Genomic DNA, 22,702 nt, shown 5'->3' with positions numbered 1-22,702 from the left:
TACTAGCTGTTCAGGTCTGAGGAGTTTTGTCCTTTTTTTCCTGAAAGGTACAAGAATAGACAAAGTGATATTTAAAGACACGTCTCTCTGCTCTCAAGACAAGTCTGAATACACACAGGAGATAAAGGGAAATCAGCAAAGACAGTCTGCGATGGGCCCCACTGAAAGGAAGACAGACACTGCCAGAAAAGGTCAGATTGTGACAAGGTAGCGGCACAGAGGGACATACCCAGAAGCTGCTTGCTCGGCTGGGAGCAGAGGCCAACAGCCGTGAACGCGCTGCTGTGACTTGCCAGTAGGGAACCTGTGGGAGGCTGCTATGCCCAGCCCGCTGTCCCATTTCCCTACTCCCTCCAGTTGTAGGGATCCCAACCAAAAGATGCAGCTGTGCTAATGCTTTACATGTCAAGGAAGAGCGAAAATGGGAGGCAGAGAGTTGCAGTCAGCAGCAGATTGGGGAGAGCCCCTGCTAGGAAACTTCTCCTCTCCAGCCCTGTGCTGAAAATGGTAGAGTCCCGGGATATGCCCTGCAGCATGGATCTGGCCCCGAGGCCAAGGGGAAGGACTCCTTAGTTCTACACCAAGACTCAGTATTGTTGGTTTCTTTATGATAGCTACATGTTGTTATAGATTTTAGGGACAGGTCCAATGTGAGCTCTTTCTTACGGACGGTCCATGAATTCACTGACGGTTGGAACCTGGAGAAAAGGGTTTGGGGTCTGAGTGGACAGGCTGTTATTTTAAAGAAGACATATTCGCCCACATTATGATGTATTCCCGCTGTTTAGATTGCACAGTATTCTGGTGGAAGAAGACCGGCTGGCCACATCTCTCCCCTTGCAGGCTCCCAATGGGAAGAACCATAGATGCCGAACCACCTCAGAGCTACAGGGCAACTTCAGTCAAACCACAGTGCGCGGTAACCCAGAGCCCACAAAAGGGTGGGAAGGTTGCAGGATTGCACCTCACCAGAGGGCAGCTAAGAGGCCTAACATCTAGGACTCACAGTTCAGAGACAGGGCTGAGGTGCCAGGAGCCCTTGTCAATCTGAGGGGTCTGTAAAGGGCAGAAATGTTAGAGCCCTCGGCCTGATAGGAAACAGAAACATGCCCTGTTAGACACAGAGCAACGCAGCTCTGAATTCCTGCCCTCACAACTGAGCCAGAGAATACAATTTGTAAAACTACATTTGCTGGTTAAATTTCCAGGAGCAAATAAACCCAAAGCTCTTTAGAAACGCACCCCTGGACAGCATCTCACCTTCTAGAACTGGGACCCACTGAGAAATCCTGAATCTGGACATTGGGGGGGTGTAACACTCCACGCTATTTTGAATTTCTATGTTACTTAAATACCCCATCATGGATCATGGGCAGTTGTACCAGCGGGTTCTAAAGCTGTCTTGTGCTGCCTTCCCTTTACTCCCATCACTGCGTCACCCCGACAGCCCAGCTGAGTCCTCTACCGCTGCACAGAACAGCTGCCAATGCAAACAGCTTGCAGCCTTTGCCGTGCACTTCACATTTTAGGGACAGTGAAACCTGCCAACGTACCCAATTCCTGCTACACGGGAGCCGCTGGCACCAGAGGTCTTCGCCCTGAAGGAGAAGGAGTCATCTGAGAGGTTGCATGGGCAGCAGGCAGTGTGTGTTCAGATAGGGAGGCAACTGCCTTTATGCAGCATGTTTGTACCTTCCCTTGGGGCCACTTGGCCATCAGGGAACCTCAGCTGCTTGGCTTCGTGTGCACCAGCTTTAACCCCATCACAGCCAGTGGCAAATGGCAGGAGGCCAAATCTCAGGGGATGGTGGAGTTGGGGTGGGGGGGTTGATATTCAACAACTGGCCTGCAGCACCAGCCCTGCACCAGGCTCCACCACTGGAATCCAGGCTTGTTTGTGTGGTTCCCATGAGTCACATGGCACCCGCAGGGTGGATGGCTGGTGATGATGATGGTGTCAGACCCACGGTCCAGGGAATCCCCAACTTAGATTCATCTGAGATGGTCACAGCAGCCACTGCCCTTAGAATCTGCGGAAGGGGCGTTGTGCAGTGTGGAGGGTGCTGCACACAGAGGGGAAGGCTGGTTGGAATAGCTGATGGGCCCAGTACCCCAGCTCGAGACTGGTAGGGAAGTTGTGACCTTTCCATACCCAGAAGGCAGCCCTAGACTCTCAGTGCCACCCTCCTTTCCGTTACGAGGGAGAGGCCGGTGCTAAGTCTCCAGCGTCTCTTTGGGGTCCAAGCAGCTGGGCTGCATGCTGGCCACAGAGCTTTCTGCAGAGAACAATGAAAACTCACCTCAGAAATGGATGAAGGGGAAATATTTGTTTGACTCAGGGTGTTTTGTGGAGGGGAATAATCCCTTGGTTTTCCAGCCCAGCTCTGGCTCAATTCATCCCCCTCTGTCACTCATGCCACAGTGCACTCCCCTACCTAGTACCATTCAACCCTCCAGCAACCTCCCAGATTCAACAGACCCTGGTCCCTTGCTAGGGCAGCGATGACAGCTTTGTGGCACAAGGATCCTCTGGAAATAGCATCCCAGCCAGCACTGGAGCAGTTTTTGGCCGTAAGCGCAGCCATATTGGGTTAACCCAATGGTCCATCTAGCACAATATCCTGTCCTCCAACAGTTCATCCTGTCATCGGTTCTCAGCTTTTGGCAGTCAGGCTCAGAGACACCCAAAACACAGGGGCTGATTCCCAGACGGTCTTGGCTAATAGCCATTAATTGATCTATCATCCAGGGACTCAGGTAGATCTTTTGGGGGGCCAGTTGTATTTTTGGTCTTCACAACATTTCCATGGGTTGTGTGTTGTGTTATAAAGTGCTTTCTGTGTGTGTGTGTGTGTGTTAAATTTACTTCCTATTAATTGCCTCTTGTGAGGGGGTAAATAACACTTCCAAATTTACTTTCTCCATACCACTCATGTTTTTATAGACCTCTATCATCAGCACCACTCTTACTTGTGTAAGAACAGGCCTAGTCTTTTTAATCTCACCTTATCTGGAAGCCGTTCCACAACCACCAACATTTCTGGCATGTCTCTGCACTTTTCCCAAATCAAATATATCTTTTTTGAGATGGGGCAGCCAGAACTGCCCACAGCATTCAAGATGCGGACTTACACACAGGCAAAATAATATTCTCTCTTTTGTTAACTATGTTTTTACTGATGCTTCCAACATGGATGAAGGCTAGAGCCATCCCACCCCTACCACTGCTGCCTAAGCTATGCCCTCTCCTCCATGGCTGGAGCCCCGAACTCCACACACAACCCTGCTTTGAGGAGCCCGGGGTCTGTCTGATCCCCTGCAGGTGCATTTTGTCTCCCCTCCTGAGAGTTCAAACCTCTCCACAGGAAACGCTAGTCTCTTCCCTGGGAACGTGAGCTTTTTATACGTGCCATTGTAGGTTCCAGGGGAGCTGAGGAGCAGTGTGATATGGGAAGGGATTATGACATAGTTATGGTGCATCTTGCACAACATGCGCCTTGTGAGGTGTCTCTGGAAAAGTTACGATTTGAAGACCATGGAGATCCCGTTTGTGTGCGTGTATCTGAATTTACACAAATTGACCAAGTATCCGTATTTCAAATGTAGCTGCATCTGGGAGACACCACTAGGTCAAACACTTCCAGATCAGACAGCTGACTGTGAAGGGTATATTCAGGGTAATGGGCCATGAGGGCAAACAAGAGGCCCCAGGAGAAGTGTGTCCTCTACTAGGTCAGTCTCAGAGAACACTGAGGACAGCCTACAGGTAATGGCTGCTCTAATTCAGCAGGACACGGAACCATGTCTGCCCCCCTCCCAAAGGAGCAAGTGGCTGGGGCCAGGCACCACGGCCACAGACCTGTGCTCCTCCCAGGAGGAGCCAGAGGTGGCAGTTGCAGCATGGTCCTTGCCTCCGTGAGTCCCACCCGGCCTTCTAGCCTCCTGCCCTGAGTCCTCTTCCGTGAGCCTCCCGTCTCCTGTCCTGATTCCCGCATCCTCCACTACTGGTCCTAAGCCCCACAACTCCTGCCCTGACTCCTGCACCCACCTACACCACCAGCCTTCTGCTCTGAGGCACCTGAGCAATGTTGGGAAAGCTTATAAAACGTGGAACAGCGCTGGTCCCAGTACTGATCCCTATGAGTATGTCTACACTTCAAAGTTAATTCGAAGTAACAGCCTTTAGTTCAAATTAACTTTCATAGCGTCTATACATGCAAACCGCTAGTTTGAAATTAATTTGAACTAGCGGAGCGCTTAATTCGAACTAGGTAAACCTCATTCTACGAGGAGTAATGCCTAGTTCAAATTAAGTAGTTCGAATTAAGGGCTGTATAGCCACTTAATTGGAACTAATTGGAGGCTAGCCCTTCCCAGCTTGCCCTGGTGGCCACTCTGGGAACAACCAGGGAAACTCTTCTGCCCCCTCTCCAAGCCCTGGAGCCCTTAAAGGGGCACTGTCTGGCTACAGTGCCCATGCCAATTGCAAGCCTGCCAGCACCCAGCCAGCAGACCCTGCACCTGGCACAGCATTAGACAGCCACCCGCTCCATCCAGCCCTCCGCCTCTTCCCAGGACCAGGCTGGCAGCTCACAGGAGTGTGCCTGGGGCCGCAATAGGCAGGCACCTGCCTGGTCCAGTGCGGAGATCGTGGACCTCATCTAGGTTTGGGGGGAGTCCTCCAAAGTCCACGTTATCCACACTAGGCACAGGAAAGTGGCCATCTAGGGCAGGATAGCTGCCAATCTGGCCACCAAAGGCCACATGAGAACCCAGAAGCAGGTTTGCATGAAAATCAAGTTGGTCCAGTGAGACCCCCAACCCTGAGCCCTGAGCTTAGAACTTAAGAACATAAGAATGGCCGTACTGGGTCAGACCAAAGGTCCATCTAGCCCAGTAGCTTTTCTGCCAACAGCGGACACCACCAGGTACCCCGGAGGGGATGGACCGAAGACAATGACCAAGTGATTTGTCTCGTGCCATCCATCTCCAGCCTTCCACAAACAGAGGACAGGGACACCGTTCCTACCCCCTGGCTAATAGCACTCTATGGACCCAACCTCCATGAATTTATCTAACTTCTCTTTAAACTCTGTTATAGTTCTAGCCTTCACAGCCTCCTGTGGGAAGGAGTTCCACAGGTTGACTACACGCTGTGTGAAGAAGAACTTTCTTTTATTAGTTTTAAACCTGCTACCCATTAATTTCATTTGGTGTCCTCTAGTTCTTCTATTATGGGAACTAATACATAACTTTTCTTTATCTGCCTTCTCCACACCACACATGCTTTTATAGACCTCTATCATATCCCCTCTCAGTCTCCTCTTTTCTAAGCTGAAAAGTCCCAGTCTCTTTAGCCTCTCTTCCTATGGGACCTGTCTAAACCCCTAATCATTGTAGTTGCCGTTTTCTGAACCCTTTCCAATGCCAAAATATCTTTTTTGAGGTGAGGAGACCACATCTGTACACAGTACTGAAGATATGGCGTACCATAGTTTTATACTTCCCCTCCTCCTTCTCCCCCTGGCTTCCTCCTTCCAGCTCCCTGGACCTTCTCCAATTTCTGCACATCTTTCCTGAAATGTGGTGTCCAGATCAGGACACAATACTCCAGTTGAGGCCTAATCAGCGCAGAGTAGAGAGGAAGAATAACTTCTTGTGTCTTGCTCACAACACGCCTGGTAATACATCCCAGAATCATTAACACTAATCATTAAGGAGGTAATGTACCTCTTTAATCAGCCTCTGTGCCCGATGACTGGCTAACAGTGAGTATTATGCTGATTTTTAAAACAGGGCTCCGAAAGTGACCCTAGCAAGTATAGACTCGTAATCCTGGTTTTAGAACCAAACAAATTCCTTGAAACTATCATACAGTAGAGAATTATCAGTTATCTACACCATCATGGCTTGCCAGTCTAACAGAATTCTTTGAGAGGGTCAACAAAATTTGGGCAATGGTGATCCAAAGGATGTAGTGAACTTGGACTTTCAGAAATTCTTTGACAAGTTCTGTCACTAAAGGCTTTCAAGAATAATAAGCCCTCATGTCTTAAGAAGGAAGGTTTTCTCCTGGATTAGTAACTGGTTAAAAATAAGGAACAATGGCAGGAAATAATGATCAGTTTTCTGAAGGGAAAGAGGTATCTAGCAGTGTTCCACAGGGATCTGTACTGGGACCAGCGCTGTTCTAAATATATGTCACGTACATTACCTGGAGAAGGAGGTAAGCGTTGTGGTGTCATACTTAGCAAACAAGACAAAATTATTTGGTGACCTCACAATGAAATGGCAGACAAATTTCAGTGTTGACACAAGTAAAGGAATGCATATTGGAAAGCCACAATCCCAACTATCCATACAAAATGGCGAGCTCTACATTAGTTGTTATCCATCAAGAGAGAGCTCTTGGAGTCACAGAGAATAGTTCTCTGAAACCATATGCTCAATGTGCAGTCACAATCAAAAGAAGCTAAAATAATGGGAATTATAGATGGTGAATAAACTATGCCAGGAAAGTCTAAACCACCCCTGGAACAGCTGCAGCTTCTTGATGCAAGTTGCAGGATTTGCACAGACAAATTTTGGCTTATTATTATTCACCATGAATAACACAGGAAGCCAAGCAGCTGAGGTTCCCTGAGGGCCACGTGGCCCCAAGGGAAGGTACAAACATGCTGCATAAAGGCAGTTGCCTCCCTCTCTGAACACACACTGCCTGCTGCCCGTGCAACCTCTCTGATGACTCCTTGCACTTCAGGGTGAAGACCTCTGGTGCCAGCGGCTCCCTTCTAGCAGGAACTGGGTACGTTGGCAGGTGTCACTGTCTGTAACATGCTAAGTGCAGGGCGAAGGCTGCAGGCTGTTTGCATTGGCAGCTGTTCTGTGCAGCGGCAGAGGACTCAGCTGGGCTGTCAGGGTGACTCAGTGATGGGGCTGGAGGGCAGGCAGCACTAGGTAGCTTGGGAACCCTCCCCTCCATCTGCCCATGCTCCATGGTGGTGGATTTATGCAACACAGAAATTCAAAATGAGCATGGGGTGTTACACCCCCAATGCCCAGAGTCAGGATTTCCCAGTGGGTCCAAGTTCTAGAAGTGTTGTGAGTTCTGGGTGAGATGCTGCCAGGGGCTGAGTTTCTAAACAGCTTGGCTGTGTCTAGACTGGCCAGTTTTTCTGGAAAATCAGCCGCTTTTCCGGAAAATCTTGCCAGCTGTCTACACTGGCTGCTTGAATTTCCGCAAAAGCACTGACTTCCTACTGTAAGAAATCAGTGCTTTTTGAGGAAATACTTTGCTGCTCCCGTTCGGGTAAAAATCCCTTTTGCGCAAAACTTTTGCACAAAAGGGCCAGTGTAGACAGCTGAGATTTGTTTTGCGCAAAAAAGCCCCAATCGCGAAAATGGCGATCGGGGCTTTTTTTGCGCAAAAGCGCGTCTAGATTGGCCACGGACGCTTTTCCACAAAAAGTGCTTTTGCGGAAAAGCGTCCGTGCCAATCTAGATGCTCTTTTCCGAAAATTCTTTTAACGGAAAACTTTTCTGTTAAAAGCATTTCCGGAAAATCATGCCAGTCTAGATGTAGCCCTTCAGGTTTATTTGCGCCTGGAAATTTAACCAGCAAATACATTTTCAAAAATTGTAGTCTCAGTTGTGAGGGCAGGAATTTAGAGCTATGTTGCTCTGTGGTATTTTGTTTCCCAGGTTGGCTGAGGACTCCAGGATTACTGCCCTATAGGTACCCCTCAGAGTTACAGGGCTACGAGCACTGCTGCCAACGCTTTGGCCTGCGAGTCCCAAATGTTAGGCCTTCTATGAGACAAGCGGCTAGGCGGCCTCCTAGAACCAAAATACTGTTTAATCTGAACAGGAGGAATAAATCGTAATGTGGGGTGAATAGGTGTGAACACGTCTCTGACCCCAAGTCCTCCTACCCAGGTTCCAGAGTCAGTAAATTCAGGGTCAGTTCATATAACAGAGCTAACTTTGGACCTGTCTGTAAAATCTATAAAAACATGTAGATATCATTAAAAAGAAACCCACTGAGCTTTGACGTAGAGCGGAAGAGACCCTGCCCCATGGCCATGGGGCCTGTTCTACGTTGCAGGGCATCTCCACAGGGTCTACAGTTCCCAAAACCTGTGCTAAGTGGTTCTCAGAGCCAGAGAGGGCAATTCTATTAGGGGATCCCTCCAACCTTGATGCTGGCTGGCAGCGGTTGTTCCTCTCCACCTCCCACTGTGATGTTTTCCTTAGCTTTTCTAGTGTCAGCACAGCTGCAACTTCTGGTGTGTGTGCATGCAGTACACCGCTGCCGCGATCCTCCCAGCTGGAGGGGGTAGGGTCCGGAATACGTTGGGCCAGGTGTAACCATCTCCCGCAGGTTCCAGTAAGTCGCAGTAGGGTGGTGACTTCTGGCGGCTTCCACTCCCAGCCAGGCTAGTGACTTCTGGGGATGTTCCCCCTGCCCTGCTGCCTTCTCATAAACTGGAGAACCTGGAGGATGCGACTGGGTCCAGGGGGTTGGTTAACGTAACTTACTAATATCGCTGTTGTGAAGTATAAATAAGAACGTTGAATATCGTTCACTTTTGTCCTTTTCAGCCATCCAAATATTACACAAAAACTGAAAAAAGTGTTTTTATTACTTAAATAAGTATGACCGACTGTCATTTTTCTAGACTTGCACTGAGAGCAGCACGATGCCTCTGTAAACATCAGAGGCTCATACTACTGCACATCCTCAAAGGTCACCTGTGCCATCAAGTCCCAGCAATGCCTCTCTGCCATGACTATTGGCCAAACTGGACAGTGTCAATGACATAAGAACATAAGAATGGCCGTACTGGGTGAGACCAAAGGTCCATCTAGCCCAATAGCCTGTCTGCCGACAGTGGCCAGCACCAGGTGCCCCAGAGAGGGTGGGCCTAAGACAATAATCAAGTTATTTGTCTCCTGCCATCCCTCTCCAGAACTCTGACAAACAGAGACCAGGGACACCAATTCTATCCCATGGCTAATAGCCTTTTTATGGACCTAACCTCCATGAAATTATTTAGCTTCTCTTTAAACTCTGTTATAGTCCTAGCCTTCACAGCCTCCTCTGGCAAGGAGTTCCACAGGTTAACTACACGCTGTGTGAAGAAGAACTTTCTTTTATTAGTTTTAAATCTGTTCCCTTTACGACAAAGGGTAAATGGACACAAGTCAGACATCAGGAATGGTAATACATATAAAACTGTAGGGGAACATATTAACCTGCCGGCACTCATTAATGGATTTGAAAATAGTTATTCTTCTACAAAGGAATTTCACTAACCAATTAGAGAGAGAGAGAGAGTACAAAAGTGACATTCAGCTGCAAATTTGAGACTGTTTCCCTGAAGCTTGAACAAAGACATTAACCAGATGTCGCATTATAAAGCCAGCTTTCCCTGCATGTAACACATCTGTGACCCAGCTGTAGTGGTTCCCCACAGCCAAGGTCGTCGCCCCTGCCCGGACAGGGGCCCGCCCACCTGGGCGAGATAGTGCCCACCACCCTTTTGTGAGATGTCAGTCTAGGCATGCGGTTAAACCCTTGGGTTTATTCCTGTGGGATCCGAGTCTATAACTGGTCGCCTCACCGGCACCCCTGGCCGAGGGGGAGCAGTAGGAGGGGTCAGGCCCACCCCCGCTCTGAGCCCCAAGCCACGGCCCTAAGAACCAGAGGAATCCCTTTCCTATGGTTTGGTTGGTGGGGGTAACTACCCGCAACGCACCAGCCCACGGGCAATCCTCTGCCATGCCCTGGATCGCTTCCTACCTCCCTCTGTCGGTGGCCTTCTCCACAGCCGGAACACCCTCCTTTGTCCTGGAGAGCTTCTTCCTCGCTCTCCCTTTCTTCCTGCTGGTGACGCCCTTTTGAAGCGTCCTGCTGGCTCAGCATCTGAAGGGAGATGGGTGCGGCGACCTCGCGTCGAGCCCCGGGCCACGGCTGCACGTGTGCATCTGAGTCGGGTGGGAGCAGACCTCTCTTACGTTGGTGAGGCCCTCCCGGCGCGACCTGCCGGCTCGGCGTCCTGTGTGGAGGGGGGTGGGGCATCCTGCGCTCCACTCTGGACAGCCTTGACACAGGCACAGCAGAGCCGGGGATGCAGCCGGAGAGCAGTCTCGCCCCATAATGCCGGGGATGGAGCAGCTCCATAGCAGGGCATCGGAGTGTCCCATTACAACCTCATTTACATCGAAAGCTAAATATGGGACCTTTCCAGCCTACCCATTTAGCCTCATTAGCACCAGTCCTACAATTGGCAGGTACCTCCCCTCCCTTCTCTTTCTGTTATAAATTCTGGGTTCCTATTACTTCCACTCCAGCTCATTTCATGAAGTAGGTTTTGCCCATGAAAGCTCATACTATATCTAATCTAGATCTAAATATATAGATAGACTAGCTGGAGTTACCCGGCGTTGCTCGGGAAACTGGAGGAACAAAATGTAGAAAAACAGCAGTCCGTTATCTTTTTTTGAATGGTAGAAAAGTTGCACTGATTTCTATAGGGATTAAAATTTATAGGTCTGTGTCATCTCCAGGGGGTGGTGTGTGACCCTGGGTGGAGGGGAGGTTACACACAGGGGGGCACCTCAGCTCGCGCCTGGGGCTGCAGGTGCTGCAGGGAGCAGGGCGAGTGCCTGAGCTGTTGTGCGTTTGGGGGTCAGGGCGCTGCGTGCTGGCACGGGACGGGGGAGAGGAAAGAGGGTCGCTTATGTAACCTTGTGGGTGGGAGGGGGTGAGTCCCAGACGGCACTGGGGGCTGCAGGCGGTGGGCATAGGACCTAGGGTGGGCAGGGCAGCCCCTGCAGTGTAATGCGGTGGTTACTTTTTGATTTTTACAGCTTGAACTCGGGCCCAATCAGGTCCAAAAGTCCCTCAAAACCTTCTCCTGGAGGAAAGGTTATCCCATGCAAAGTTTGGTTGTGGTAGCTCTTATAGCGTCCAAGTTATTAGCGCACAAACTTACAAACATTCTCCTTTATATGTTAGCTATAGATAGATAGATACAGACATAGCTAGATATAGATATACTATGAGTATAGATCTAGATCTAGCTACAGATCTAGATCTAGTATGAGTTTTTGTGGGAAAAACCCACTTCATATATACTTTGGTTATTCTGTAAGGTGCCACAGAACTACTGATTGATTTTAAAGATACAAACTAACATGGTTGCCCCTCTGAGACTCTGTAATTATAAATTAGTCTACTCTCATTCCTTTCAGGAAGAAAAATTCAAAACTCCTTGGACCTGCCCAGTACATGATGTCAGCTGTCAATGACACCACATTCAGCTATGCCGTGTTCCTTCTCAGCGGGATACCTGGGCTGGAAGATGTCCATCTCTGGATCTCCATCCCCTTCTGCTTCATATATGTTATTTCGACAGTAGGAAATTCAGTCATTCTGTTCATTATAAAAACAGATCCAAGCCTCCATGAGCCCATGTACATTTTCCTTTCCATATTGGCGCTCACGGACCTTGGCTATTTGATATCCACCATGCCAACCATACTGGGCGTGTACTTGTTTAACTTCAGGGAGATCGGCCTCCATGCTTGTTTTGCCCAACAGTACTTCATTGCTGCACTTCAATGCACGGAATCTGCTGTGCTCTTGTTGATGGCTTTTGACCGTTTCATCGCCATCTGCAACCCGCTGAGATACGTTTCCATCTTAACCCTGCCGAGAATAGCCAAGATGGGGCTGGCGTTTGTGCTAAGAGGGGTGGCTGTAACATTCCCACTCCCCTTTCTCCTGAAACGGTTCCAATACTGTCGAGCCAATGTCCTCTCCCATTGCTACTGTCTACACCAAGACATCATGAAGTTGGCTTGTGCAGACATCACCGTCAACAGCATCTATGGCTTGACCATTAAAATCTTAACAATGGGGTTGGACTTGCTGCTCATTTTCTTCTCTTATGTAATGATCCTCAAAACAGTGCTGAGCATCGCCACCCATGCGGAGTGCCTTAAGGCTCTGAACACCTGCGTCTCCCACTTCTGCACCGTCCTGCTCTTCTACATTCCCGAGATCAGCATCTCTGTGATAAATAGATTTGTGAAAGGTTCTTCTCCATTGCTTCCAGTTCTACTGAGCTACATCTCCCTGATGGTCCCACCCCTGATGAACCCACTAGTGTACAGCATCAAAAGCAAAAACCTTCGTGCGAGTATAATCAAGGTGTTTAGCAAATGAAGGTTCCATTCACCATCTGGCTCCAGAGCTCATGATGTGGGAGACAACACACATAGGTCACCTCCTCCTATTCGATCCTAGACCCTTACATCTGAGACAATATGGCCTACTGATATCCACTCTGTAGAGAGAGGTTATGGTGGGATTTAAAGCCTGGAACAATGGAAGAAGGGCTGGTGAGTTTTCAGAGAACAATAGGGTGGGGGAGGATGGAGATCAAGGCGGGAAGGAAAATTTACAAGGTGACAGTGTGCATGGAGAGCCGGGGGACAGGTGGGATGTTGCACATAACAAGCCATATCAATAACTGCTGTAACCTTGGAATTCCTGTTGATACAGTCAATAAAGAGAAGGGATATGGACGTTGTGTCTTATTACACTGTGTTGTCTCTGCCCCCATCTCTTATTAACCATGCATGGGCCATGAAAACAGCTGCAGAGCTGTTGTATGGTCACAATCCTGCCCTCCCCCTGAACACTCTGGGTCCTGTGTGATCCATGGGACAGCACCAGCTGTGGGCAGGGGTTATTCATGGTAGCACAGACATCCACCTTCCCCCACACCCTCATCCAGGAGCTTGTGAGAGACATGATTTATGCAGGAGCCGCAGGAGATGCTGGTCCAGCAGCTCCCCAGCCCCATGCTCCTGCTGATGGCTCTGCACACCGCACACCTGCTGAGCCCGCTCTGCACAGAGCTGTGTGTGTGCGAGGGAGGGTCTGATATGCAGGAGTCCTGGCAAAAGACTCAGGCTCAAATTCCTTCCCCAGCTCCTCCATTTGTGCAGATCTATCCAATCTAGTGACCTGTCTGTCAACAGTAGCCAATGCCCCAGAGGGAGCCATCAGAATCTGGAGATATCAAATGAGTCCTGCACTGATGCCCACTCTGAGCTTCTGGCAAACAGCGGCTGGGGCACCTGTCCGGCCATCCATTCATGGACGTGACCTCTGAATTATACAGCTCTCTTGTGAACACTGCTATAGTCTTGGCCTTCACAAGATGCTCTGGGGTAGAGTTCTACAGGCTGCGCGCCGTGTGAAGAAATACGCCTATTTGCTTGCTTTGCACCTGCTTCCTATTAATTACATGTGGAGCTCCCTCCTTCCTGTGTTATGACAGGAATCAGTAACACTTCCTTATTGGCTGTCCCCACGCCCGTCCTGACTAAATTGTGAAACTCCCTCCAAGACACAAAAGGCCCAGGTGTCAAGTAAAGAGGGAGCATACAGCCCAGTTTTACGGTGACACTTCTGTTCCTCGTTGGTCAGGGTGTGTCTTTGTTGAGTGCCTGTCAGCAATCAGAGCAGCAACCTGTTGCTATCCCCTCCAGGCAGTGATTCACAGATTTATAGAAATTAAAGCCAGAAGGGAATATTAGATCATTTAGGCCAATCTCCTGCAGAATTTCATCCAGTTACCTCTTTATTGATTCCAATGGCTTGTCTTGCACAACTGTATTCATTTACAGCAGGGGTCACCAACCAGTCCATCAGGATCGATTGGTAGATCTTGGAACCTTTGACAGTGCTGCTCCTGCTCTCTGCCCTGGAGGTTTCCTTCAGCCCTGGGAGCTGAGGGGCTGATGATGTCAGGGTGCCCCTCAACACACCCTGATTCTTACCTCCACAGAGCAGAGAGGGGGCAGGGATGGAGAGAGTTTTCTGCCTGCTTTTGGGAGTGGTATGGGCCCAGGGCAGGGGTGAGCCTACTTTAGCCCCACTGCACTACCACCAAGAAACCAGTACCCAGCTGGAGCCTGCATCCTGAATCCCAGCCTCAGTTCTGAACCCCTCCTGTATTGCAAACCCTGGCCCAATCCCTGAGTCCCCCTGCCCCAAAACTCCCTCCCAGACCTTGCACCCTGAACCCCCTCCTACACCTCTACTCCCTGCCCCAGGCTCAGCTCAGAGCCCCTCCCACACTCCAAATCCTTTAGCTCGAGACCTGAGCCTGCATCTCCCCTCCCTGCACCCCAACCCTCTGCCTCCCACCTGATAAAAGTGAGGGAGAATGAGGGAGGAAGAGAGGATGGAGTGAGTAGGGGCGGGGCCTTGGAGAAGGGGCTGGGAGAAGGCGGGGCAAAGGTGTTTGGGTTTGGAGTAGATCCTAGATTGCACTTAAATTCAAAAAGTGATCTTGTGCTTAAGAAGGTTGGAGATCCCTGATCTAAAGTGTCTTCCAGGAAGGCACCTGGTCTTGATTTGAAGACAGCAGGAGAATCTATCACATTACTTGAGAATTCTTTTCACTGCTTCAGCATCCACATTGTTTGCTTTGTTTACAAATACGATTCCTCTGGCTTCAGCTTCCAGCCATTAGTTCTTCTTATACTTATTCCTGGTAGATTAAAGAGCCCATTATTACCCGGTGTTTGGTCCCTATGATGGTTCTTGCACACAGTCATCACATCAGCTTGCAATCTCCCTGCTCCTACTCACTACATCCTGCTTATGCAGACAAGGGTAACTTGGAAACAAGAGAGGAGGAGAAAGACCTGGGTGTATTTGTCACTCCCAGGATGACTGTGAGCCGTGATGTAACACAGCTGTGAACAAGGCAAATAAGAGGCTAGAACATGAGAGATGAGAAAACGGAGTGTTAAAATGATTATGAGAAGCCCTGATGAGACCGGCTCTGGCAACCTCTGTAAATATCTGTTCATGCTATTCCGGAAGGAATTCAGGCTGGAACAGGTGCAGAGAAGGGCTGCTAGGATGGGCAGGGTAACAGAGGGACTGTCTTACGAGGAGGTTAAAGGAGTTTGATTGGCTGAGCCTGACAAAATGCAGGCTGAGCGGGGATAGAATTGCAGCAGAAATACATCGGGCAGGTGGGTAAACCTGAGGCAGGGAGACTAAGCCCCTGAAGCTACATGATAGCGTTAGCACAAGAACAAATGGTGAGAAACAGGGCAGGATTAAGCTGAGGCTGGCAAGGAGAGAGGCAGGGCCCATGAGGTTCTGAGAAGGGAGGTTCTGGAATAGCTGCCTAACAGGAGTTGGGCTTGGGGAGGTCAAACAACCTGGCTGGTTTTACAGATGGACTTTGACAGGCAAGATAAGCTATGGTGATTGCCATTGATCCCAGTGGTCCTTTTTAAATTAAATCAATGGATATTGCCTATCTCCTAGAACTGGAAAGGACCTTGACAGGTCATTGAGTCCAGTCCCTTCACAGCAGGGCCAAGTACCATCCCTGACAAATTTTTGCCCCAAACAGCCTCCACAAGAATTGAACTCACAACCCTCAGTTTAGCAGGCCAATGCTCAAACCACTGAGCTGTCCCCTCCCCCTATTTTAGGCCTATGGGTCACATTATCCCATTTAGCATCATGCTTGGTTTGGAAATTTGGCGCAAAAACTTGCTAGTCTAAATGCACCCGGGTTTGGAAATTTTGTATCCAGGGTGTGAGTTCTAGCTCCAGTGCTGGAGCTTGATTTTTATAAGCTCCTAGCCCTATAAGGGTGGGGCGGTCACAAAAGACCCCTTTGGGGTGTTTACTGGGATGCAGACGAAGCCACAGACATGCACCTTCTTGCTCCCTGGGGCTTCTCACCACCCTGCTTTGCTGGGCCAGCACATCTGGTCCAGTTCCAGGCAAGACCTCAAGCTAAGATCACCGCCTCTTCCCAAAGAGCAGAACAGACACTGAAACTCATCAGCTCCAAAGAAAATGTAGTTTAGGGCTCAGCTTCCCGGGATATCACTCAGTGAAGGTGGCCCTGACCGAGTCTGTCACTGCACTCTGAGTATGCAGATATCGAAACCTTCCAACCAGGTAATGACTGGGGAACTGGCCCGTCAGCTGCTTTAAGCAGGCTCCCTGTCTCTGTACAGCCCCCTGTACTCTGCACTGCGCCCCTTTGGCAGATCCTGCAGGCAGAGGCTACTGTGACAGGCCCTGCTAGCACATCTCTGATTACTGTAACTTTGGGGATCCCTGGATCCTGGGTCGGACAGCAGCATCGCTGTGACACATCCACCCCCCAGGGAGCCATGTGACCAATCAGAATGATACAAACAGTTCCACGAACACGGCTTATAGAACAGCTGGTGCTGCAGGCCAGTTGTTTAGCATCATCCCCCATCCCCTGGGATTTGGCCTCCTGCCGTTTGCCATTGGCTGTGATGGGGTTAAAGCTGGTGCCCACAAAACCAAGCAGCTGAGGTTCCCCCAAGGGAAGGTACAAACATGCGGCATAAAGGCAGTTGCCTTCTCTATCTGAACACACACTGCCTGCTGCCCATGCAACCTCTCCAGTGACTCCTTGTGCTTCAGGGTGAAGACCTCTGGTGCCAGCGGCTCCCTTCTAGCAGGAACTGGGTATGTTGGCAGGTTTCACTGTCTGTAACATGCCAAGTGCAGGGCGAAGGCTGCAGGCTGTTTGTATTGGCAGCTGTTCTGTGCAGCGGCAGAGGACTCAGTGGGGCTGTCGGGGTGACGCAGTGAGGGGGCTGAAGGGAAGGCAGTGCTAGGCAGCTTGGGAACCCTCCCCAACATCTGTCCATGCTCCATGTTGGGGTATTTAAGCTAAACAGAGATTCAGAAGGAGCCCGGAGTGTTAAACCCCTGACACCCAAGTCAGGATTTCCAGTAGGTCCCATTTCTGGGTGCTCTGGGCGAGACCCTGCCAGGAGCTGAGTTCCCAAATTGCTTTGGGTTTATTTGCTCCTGGAAATTTAATCAGCCAAAGCGTTTTCAGAAATGTTATTCTCCAGCTCAGTGGTGAGGGCAGGAGTTCAGAGCCGTGTTCCCCTGTGGTAACAGGCCTAAGAGGGCACATGTCTGTGTCCTGACTAGCTGAGAGCTCTAGCATCCCTGCCCCGCAGAGACCCCTCAGAGTCACCATAGCTGCATCTCTTTGCCCACTCTCTGTGCTGTGAGTCCCAGATGTCGGGCCTCGGACCCTCCCTTCTCCTGGGGTAGGATCCCACCCTCCTGAGTGTACAAATATTTAGACATTGTAAAAATTCTCAGAGCTTTGCCCTGGAGCTGAGGCGTTCCAGGGAGGATAGAATGCCCGGGGAAGGGGTGGAGAAGGGAAATCTCTTGAGGGGAGCATGGGGAAGCTCTGATCTGCTGCTGGATGCCGGGAGCTGCCCCACCTCCCTTTCTGAGCTTTTTGTGGGCACCTCTTGGGTGTGTGTGTGTGTGCGTGCACAGCACACCCCTGCCGGGTACCTTAGGGGTACAGCAGACCAGGTGTAGCAGCTTCCCACAAACTTCACCCCATTAAGGCACAGCAACGCAGGCATTGGTGACGGCCTCTGCTCCCAGCCAGGCAAGTGGTCACTGGGCATGTCCCCCTGTCCCACTGCCTTGTCGTAGACTGGAGAACTTGGAGGATGGGACTGGGTCTTGTGAGTAGGTTAACGTAACGCAGTAACATCACTGTTGTGATGTACAAATAACAGCTTTGAATACTGTTCACTTTTGTCCTCTCTTTATATTACACCAGAACGTAGCCTTAGAAAAGTTTGGCTGAGTGTCTTTTTGTTCTGTCCTGCTCATAAAATAATTTTCAGCCTCCCACTCTGACAGGACCCAGGCAGGCCCAGTGCCTTCAGACGTCCCCAGCCATGTCTGTGCCCGTCAGTGTGAAGAGCTTCTCAGCAACAGCTGCCCCCCCTCTGGGCAGACTCCCAGGGTACGTCTAGACGACAGGCTTTTGTCAACAGAGGCTTTGTCAACAGATACTTTCGACAAAGCTTCTGTCAACAAAGAGCATCTAGACTACATCCAGTTCTGTCGACAAAGCAAGCCGCTTTGTCGACATGTGAGTGTAGATGCAAAGGACAGCGTAGATGCGATAACGCCTTCTGTCGACAGAACTCTGTTGAAAAAAGGCGTTATTCCTCATAGAATGAGGTTTACCGCCATCGACAAAACTACTGAGTTCTATTGACGTTATGTCGACAGAACTCGGCGGTAGTGTAGACTCAGATATAGGTTTGTTGACAAAAGTCCACTTTTGTCGACAAAACCCTGTAGTCTAGACACACCCCCAGTGCTGGCAGAACAAGCTGGGAAAAGTGGCTGGATACAGGCTTTTCCTAGCTTATAGCTCCAGCGTGATCCCTCAACCTCTGTGGGCTGGTTAATAAGCGATGGCTTTTTTTAAGAGAGAGAGAGACGGACAGACAGACAGACAGACAGACTACTTTCAGACGGGAAAGGAAGTTCCATTTCTATGAGTACTCAGGCATTTGAATCTGAAACCCACTTCCTGTAAACCCTCATCAAGCCTGCATATCACATACTGGGGTTACTAGAGAGGCAGAGCTCAGAGAATGAATATTTCTTATCTTGACCTCAGTGCCGGTTCCCCCTCGGGATACAGGCTACAAGCCAACAGAACAGAACCCGAGAGAACCAATCAGCTATTGACCCCAGGACAGAGCTGCATGAGACTTTTGGGTAACTGATAGGTGAGCGAACGAGGGCTGAGACACTGGCCGTGTCCAGACTCAGGGGTTTTTTCGGGAAAAGTAGCCTTTTCCCGAAAAAACTTCCCCTGCGTCCAGACTCAAGCCGCGTTCTTTCGAAATTATTTCGAAAGAACGCGGCTTTTCTTTCGATGGCGGTAAACCTCAATTTACGAGGAAGAACGCCTTCTTTCGAAAGTCCCTCTTTCGAAAGAAGGCGTTCTTCAATGTAAAGAGGCCGTCTTCGAAAGAGAGCATCCAGACTCGCTGGGTGCTCTCTTTCGAAAAAGCGGATTTCTCTTTCGAAAGATCCGCCTGCAGTCTAGACGCGATCTTTTGAAAGAGGCTCTTTCGAAAGAAGCCTGCAGTCTAGACATAGCCACTGTGACCAACTCAGATTCTGAAGAAAGTCAGAGGGGAGAGAATGGGCTGGCAAGTCCATACAAAAGTAGAGATGTTGAAAAATTATGACAACACTTTCCATTGTAATGTAAATATTACCAGCTAAATGTTGAGGACAGGCGTGTGTATCGAAAGCAAGCAGCAGAGATATTGGTATCTCACCCAGATGGAGCAATGGTAACTTTCCTACTTGATGGGTTTTACCTTAGTATTTCAGATACACGCCCACATACACTTTGGAATGGGTTTGTGTCATTAACTGCATGCAGGAACAGTTGCATGGTACTGATAACTGACCTGTGGAACTCCTTGCCAGAGGATGTGGTGAAGACTAGGACTTTAACAGGATTCAAAAAAGAGCTAGATAGATTCATGGAGGTTAGGCCCATCAATGGCTATTAGACAGCATAGGTAGGAATGGTGTCTCTAGCCTCTGTTTCTCTGGAGGTGAGCGACAGAAGAGGGATCACGTAAGGATTACCTGTTGTGTTCCTTCCTTCTGGGGTATCTGGTATTGGCCACTGTCGGTAGAGAGGATACTGAGCTAGCTAGACCTTTGGTCTGACCTAGTATGGCTGTTCTTATGATCAGAAGCTGTTTCTCGCACTTACTTTCAGGTTCATTAACATAATCGCTCTGCAATACCTGGGTTAGACTTTCCAAAATAGCCCGAGAGAAGGGAATTGCTGGTCTTTCCCCAATGGTTAGAACTGAGCTGCAGGAAAGGGGAGTGGAAATCCAGTGTTTGTCCTGCTCACCCATTTGTGATCCCAATCCCTTTCCCAACCAGCTAAGGTCGCTGTCTGCATTATCTTGTAACTTGTCAGATATCTACAGACCCTTACATGGTGACACCAAGGATTAGGGGCACATCTAGACTGCGGGGCTTTTCAGGATACCTCCGGTCTGCAATACCTTCGGTATCCCGAAAAATCTTCGCCACATCCAAGGGACGTGTTTGCTCTTCCACCTTTTTTTTGTGGAAGAGAAGATGTGCTCTTTAGGATGCACTGTCAAGGAATCTTTGGAAAGAGGATTTTTTCCCCAAAATTTGGCCTCGTATACACCGGCCAAATTTTGGAAAAAGTTCTTCCAAAAAAAAAAGTGAAAAAAGGTACGTGAAATGCGGAGCAAAAACGTTGTAGTCTAGACATACCATAAGCGAGGATCTGGATGTTTACATGGGTAAGCGGAAAATCCAGTTAGGGTAATGAGGAGAGATTTCAATGTCTTGCATGGGTTCTTAATGATCATAAAATATGTCTAAAGAGTGGATGCTGGGAGAAATATTCCTTGGGAGCAGTTTTTGTCACCCTGCCCATTGCAAAGTTTCTTCCACTTTCCTCCAAAGCATCTGGAACTCACTGCTGGATATTGGGCTAGATGGACTGCAAGTCTGATCCAGTCTGGCGGTGCCTATCGTCCCTATCTATGGTGTAAATCCAAGACTCATATTTTGCTGATTTTCCTCGAGCTCCTGTGTGTCCAGAGCAAAGAAACCTCTCTTTAAGTATAATGTAATCTTTTTCGTTCCTTTCAGGAAGAAAAGTTCAAAACTCCTCTGACCCGACGAGCACGTGATGTCAGCTGTCAATGACACCACTTTCACCTATGCAGTGTTCCTGCTCACCGGGTTACCTGGGCAGGAAGATGTCTATCAGTGGATCTCTGTCCCTTTCTGCTTCATGTATTTTATTTCAATAGTAGGCAATTCAGTCATTCTGTTCATTATAAAAACAGACCCAAACCTCCATGAGCCCATGTACATTTTCCTTTCCATGTTGACCCTCACAGACCTTGGCTTATCAATAGCCACCATACCAACAATCCTAGGCGTATATTTGTTTAACTCTAGGGAGATCAGTTTCCATGCCTGTTTTGCTCAGCTGTTCTTCCTCCACTCATTTCAGTGTATTGAATCCTCTATGCTTTTGGTGATGGCCTTTGATCGCTATATCGCGATCTGCAACCCGCTGAGATATGCCTCCATCTTAAACCTGCCAAGAACATTAAAAATGGGACTGGTGTGTGTGCTAAGAGGGATGGGCCTACTATTCCCAATCCCGGTTCTCCTGAACCGGTTCCAATACTGTCGAGCCAACGTACTCTCCCATTCCTACTGTATGCACCAGGATGTCATGAAGTTGGCTTGTGCAGACATCACAGTCAACAACATCTATGGCTTGACCATTAAAATCTTAACGATGGGGTTGGATTCACTGATCATTTTCCTCTCTTATGTGATGATCCTCAAAACAGTGCTGAATATCACGTCCCGCATGAAGAGCCTCAAGGCTGTGAATACCTGTGGCTCCCACCTGTGTGCCGTCCTGCTCTTCTACACACCAGAGCTTGGACTGACTGTGATACACAGATTCTGTAAGGACTCTTCCCCTTTGCTTCAGATTCTCCTGGGCTACATATCGCTGCTGGTCCCACCGCTGATGAACCCAATCGTGTACAGCGTGAAAAGCAAACACCTTCGTGCGAGGATAAACAAGGTGTTTGTCAAATGAAGATTCCATTAATCACTTTTCTCCAGTGCTCATGACATTGGAAACAACACACATTGGTCACCACCGGCTACTCCATCCTGGACCCTCTCTGCAGAATGCCCCTTGTTCTGTCATCTGTCACTACTGAGAACAGCCTTTCTCCATTCTCTTTGGAACCTCCCTTCAGGAAGCTGAAGGCTGCTATCAAATCCCCGCTCACTCTTCGCTTCTGCAGACTAAACAGACCCAAAACCCTCAGCCTCTCTTCATAGGTCATATGCTCCAGCCCCCTAATCATTTTGGTTGCCCTCCACTGGACCCTCTCCAATGCGTCCACATCCTTTTTGTAGTGGGGGGCCCAGAACTGGACACAATACTCCAGATGTGGCCTCGCCAGAGCTGAATAAAGGGGAATGATGATATCTCTGGATCTGCTGGCAATGCTCTCTTAATGCAGCCTAATATGCCATTAGCCTTCTTGGCTACAAGGCATACTGTTGACTCATATCCAGCTTCTCATCCACTGTAACCCCCAAGTCCTTTTCTGCAGAACTGCTACTTAGCTGGTTGGTCCCCAGCCTGTAACAATGCTTGGGATTCTTCCGTCCCAAGTGCAGGACTCTATACTTGTCCTTGTTGAACCTCATCAGATTTCTTGTGGCCCAATCCTCCAATTTGTCTAAGTCACTCTGGACGCTATCTCTGCCCTTAAATGGATCTACCTCTCTCCCTAGCTTAGTGTCATCCACAAACTTGCTGAGGGTGCAATCCATCCCCTCATCCAGGTCATTAATAAAGATGTTGAACAAAACTGGCCCTAGAACTGAACCTTGGGGCACTCCGCTAGAAACCGACCGCCATCCTGACATCGAGCCGTTGATCACTACCCGCTGGGCCTGGCCTTCTAGCCAACTTTCTATCCATCTCACTATCCATCTATCCAACTATCCATTTATATTATGGGAACAAGTAAATAACTTTTCCCTATTCACCTTTTTCACATCAGTCATGATTTTATAGACCTCTATCATATCCCTCCTTACTCTCCTTTTTTCTAACTGAAAAGTCCAAGTCTTTTTAAGCTCGTATATGGGACCTCTAATGGACAGGAGGAGTACTGACCAGCACCCATTGACTAAGGG

General features: G+C 49.2%; 2 protein-coding genes across 2 annotated transcripts; both read left to right on the top strand.

The window, feature by feature from the left end:
• Positions 1 to 11,296: 11,296 nt before the first annotated feature.
• Positions 11,297 to 12,232, top strand: LOC102446551 (olfactory receptor 51G2-like). Its single transcript, XM_006113147.3, has one exon. It carries the CDS (start codon positions 11,297 to 11,299, stop codon positions 12,230 to 12,232), a length of 936 nt encoding a protein of 311 aa, XP_006113209.2.
• An 8,413-nt stretch (positions 12,233 to 20,645) lies between these two features.
• LOC102446318 (olfactory receptor 51G2-like) lies at positions 20,646 to 21,581 on the top strand. The gene has a single exon (XM_006113146.2). The coding sequence runs from the start codon at positions 20,646 to 20,648 to the stop codon at positions 21,579 to 21,581; it is 936 nt and encodes a 311-aa protein (XP_006113208.1).
• The last annotated feature ends 1,121 nt before the right edge of the window (positions 21,582 to 22,702 follow it).

Source organism: Pelodiscus sinensis, chromosome 1 (genome assembly GCF_049634645.1).
Source record: "Pelodiscus sinensis isolate JC-2024 chromosome 1, ASM4963464v1, whole genome shotgun sequence".
Classification (NCBI taxonomy): Eukaryota; Metazoa; Chordata; order Testudines; family Trionychidae; genus Pelodiscus; species Pelodiscus sinensis.
This window is presented reverse-complemented; position numbering and strand designations above follow the sequence as displayed.

What these genes read in the sequence shown, in the direction of transcription:
- LOC102446318 (XM_006113146.2), top strand. Translation starts at nt 20,646, where the DNA reads ATGTCAGCTGTCAATGACACCACTTTCACCTATGCAGTGTTCCTGCTC.
- LOC102446551 (XM_006113147.3), top strand. Translation starts at nt 11,297, where the DNA reads ATGTCAGCTGTCAATGACACCACATTCAGCTATGCCGTGTTCCTTCTC.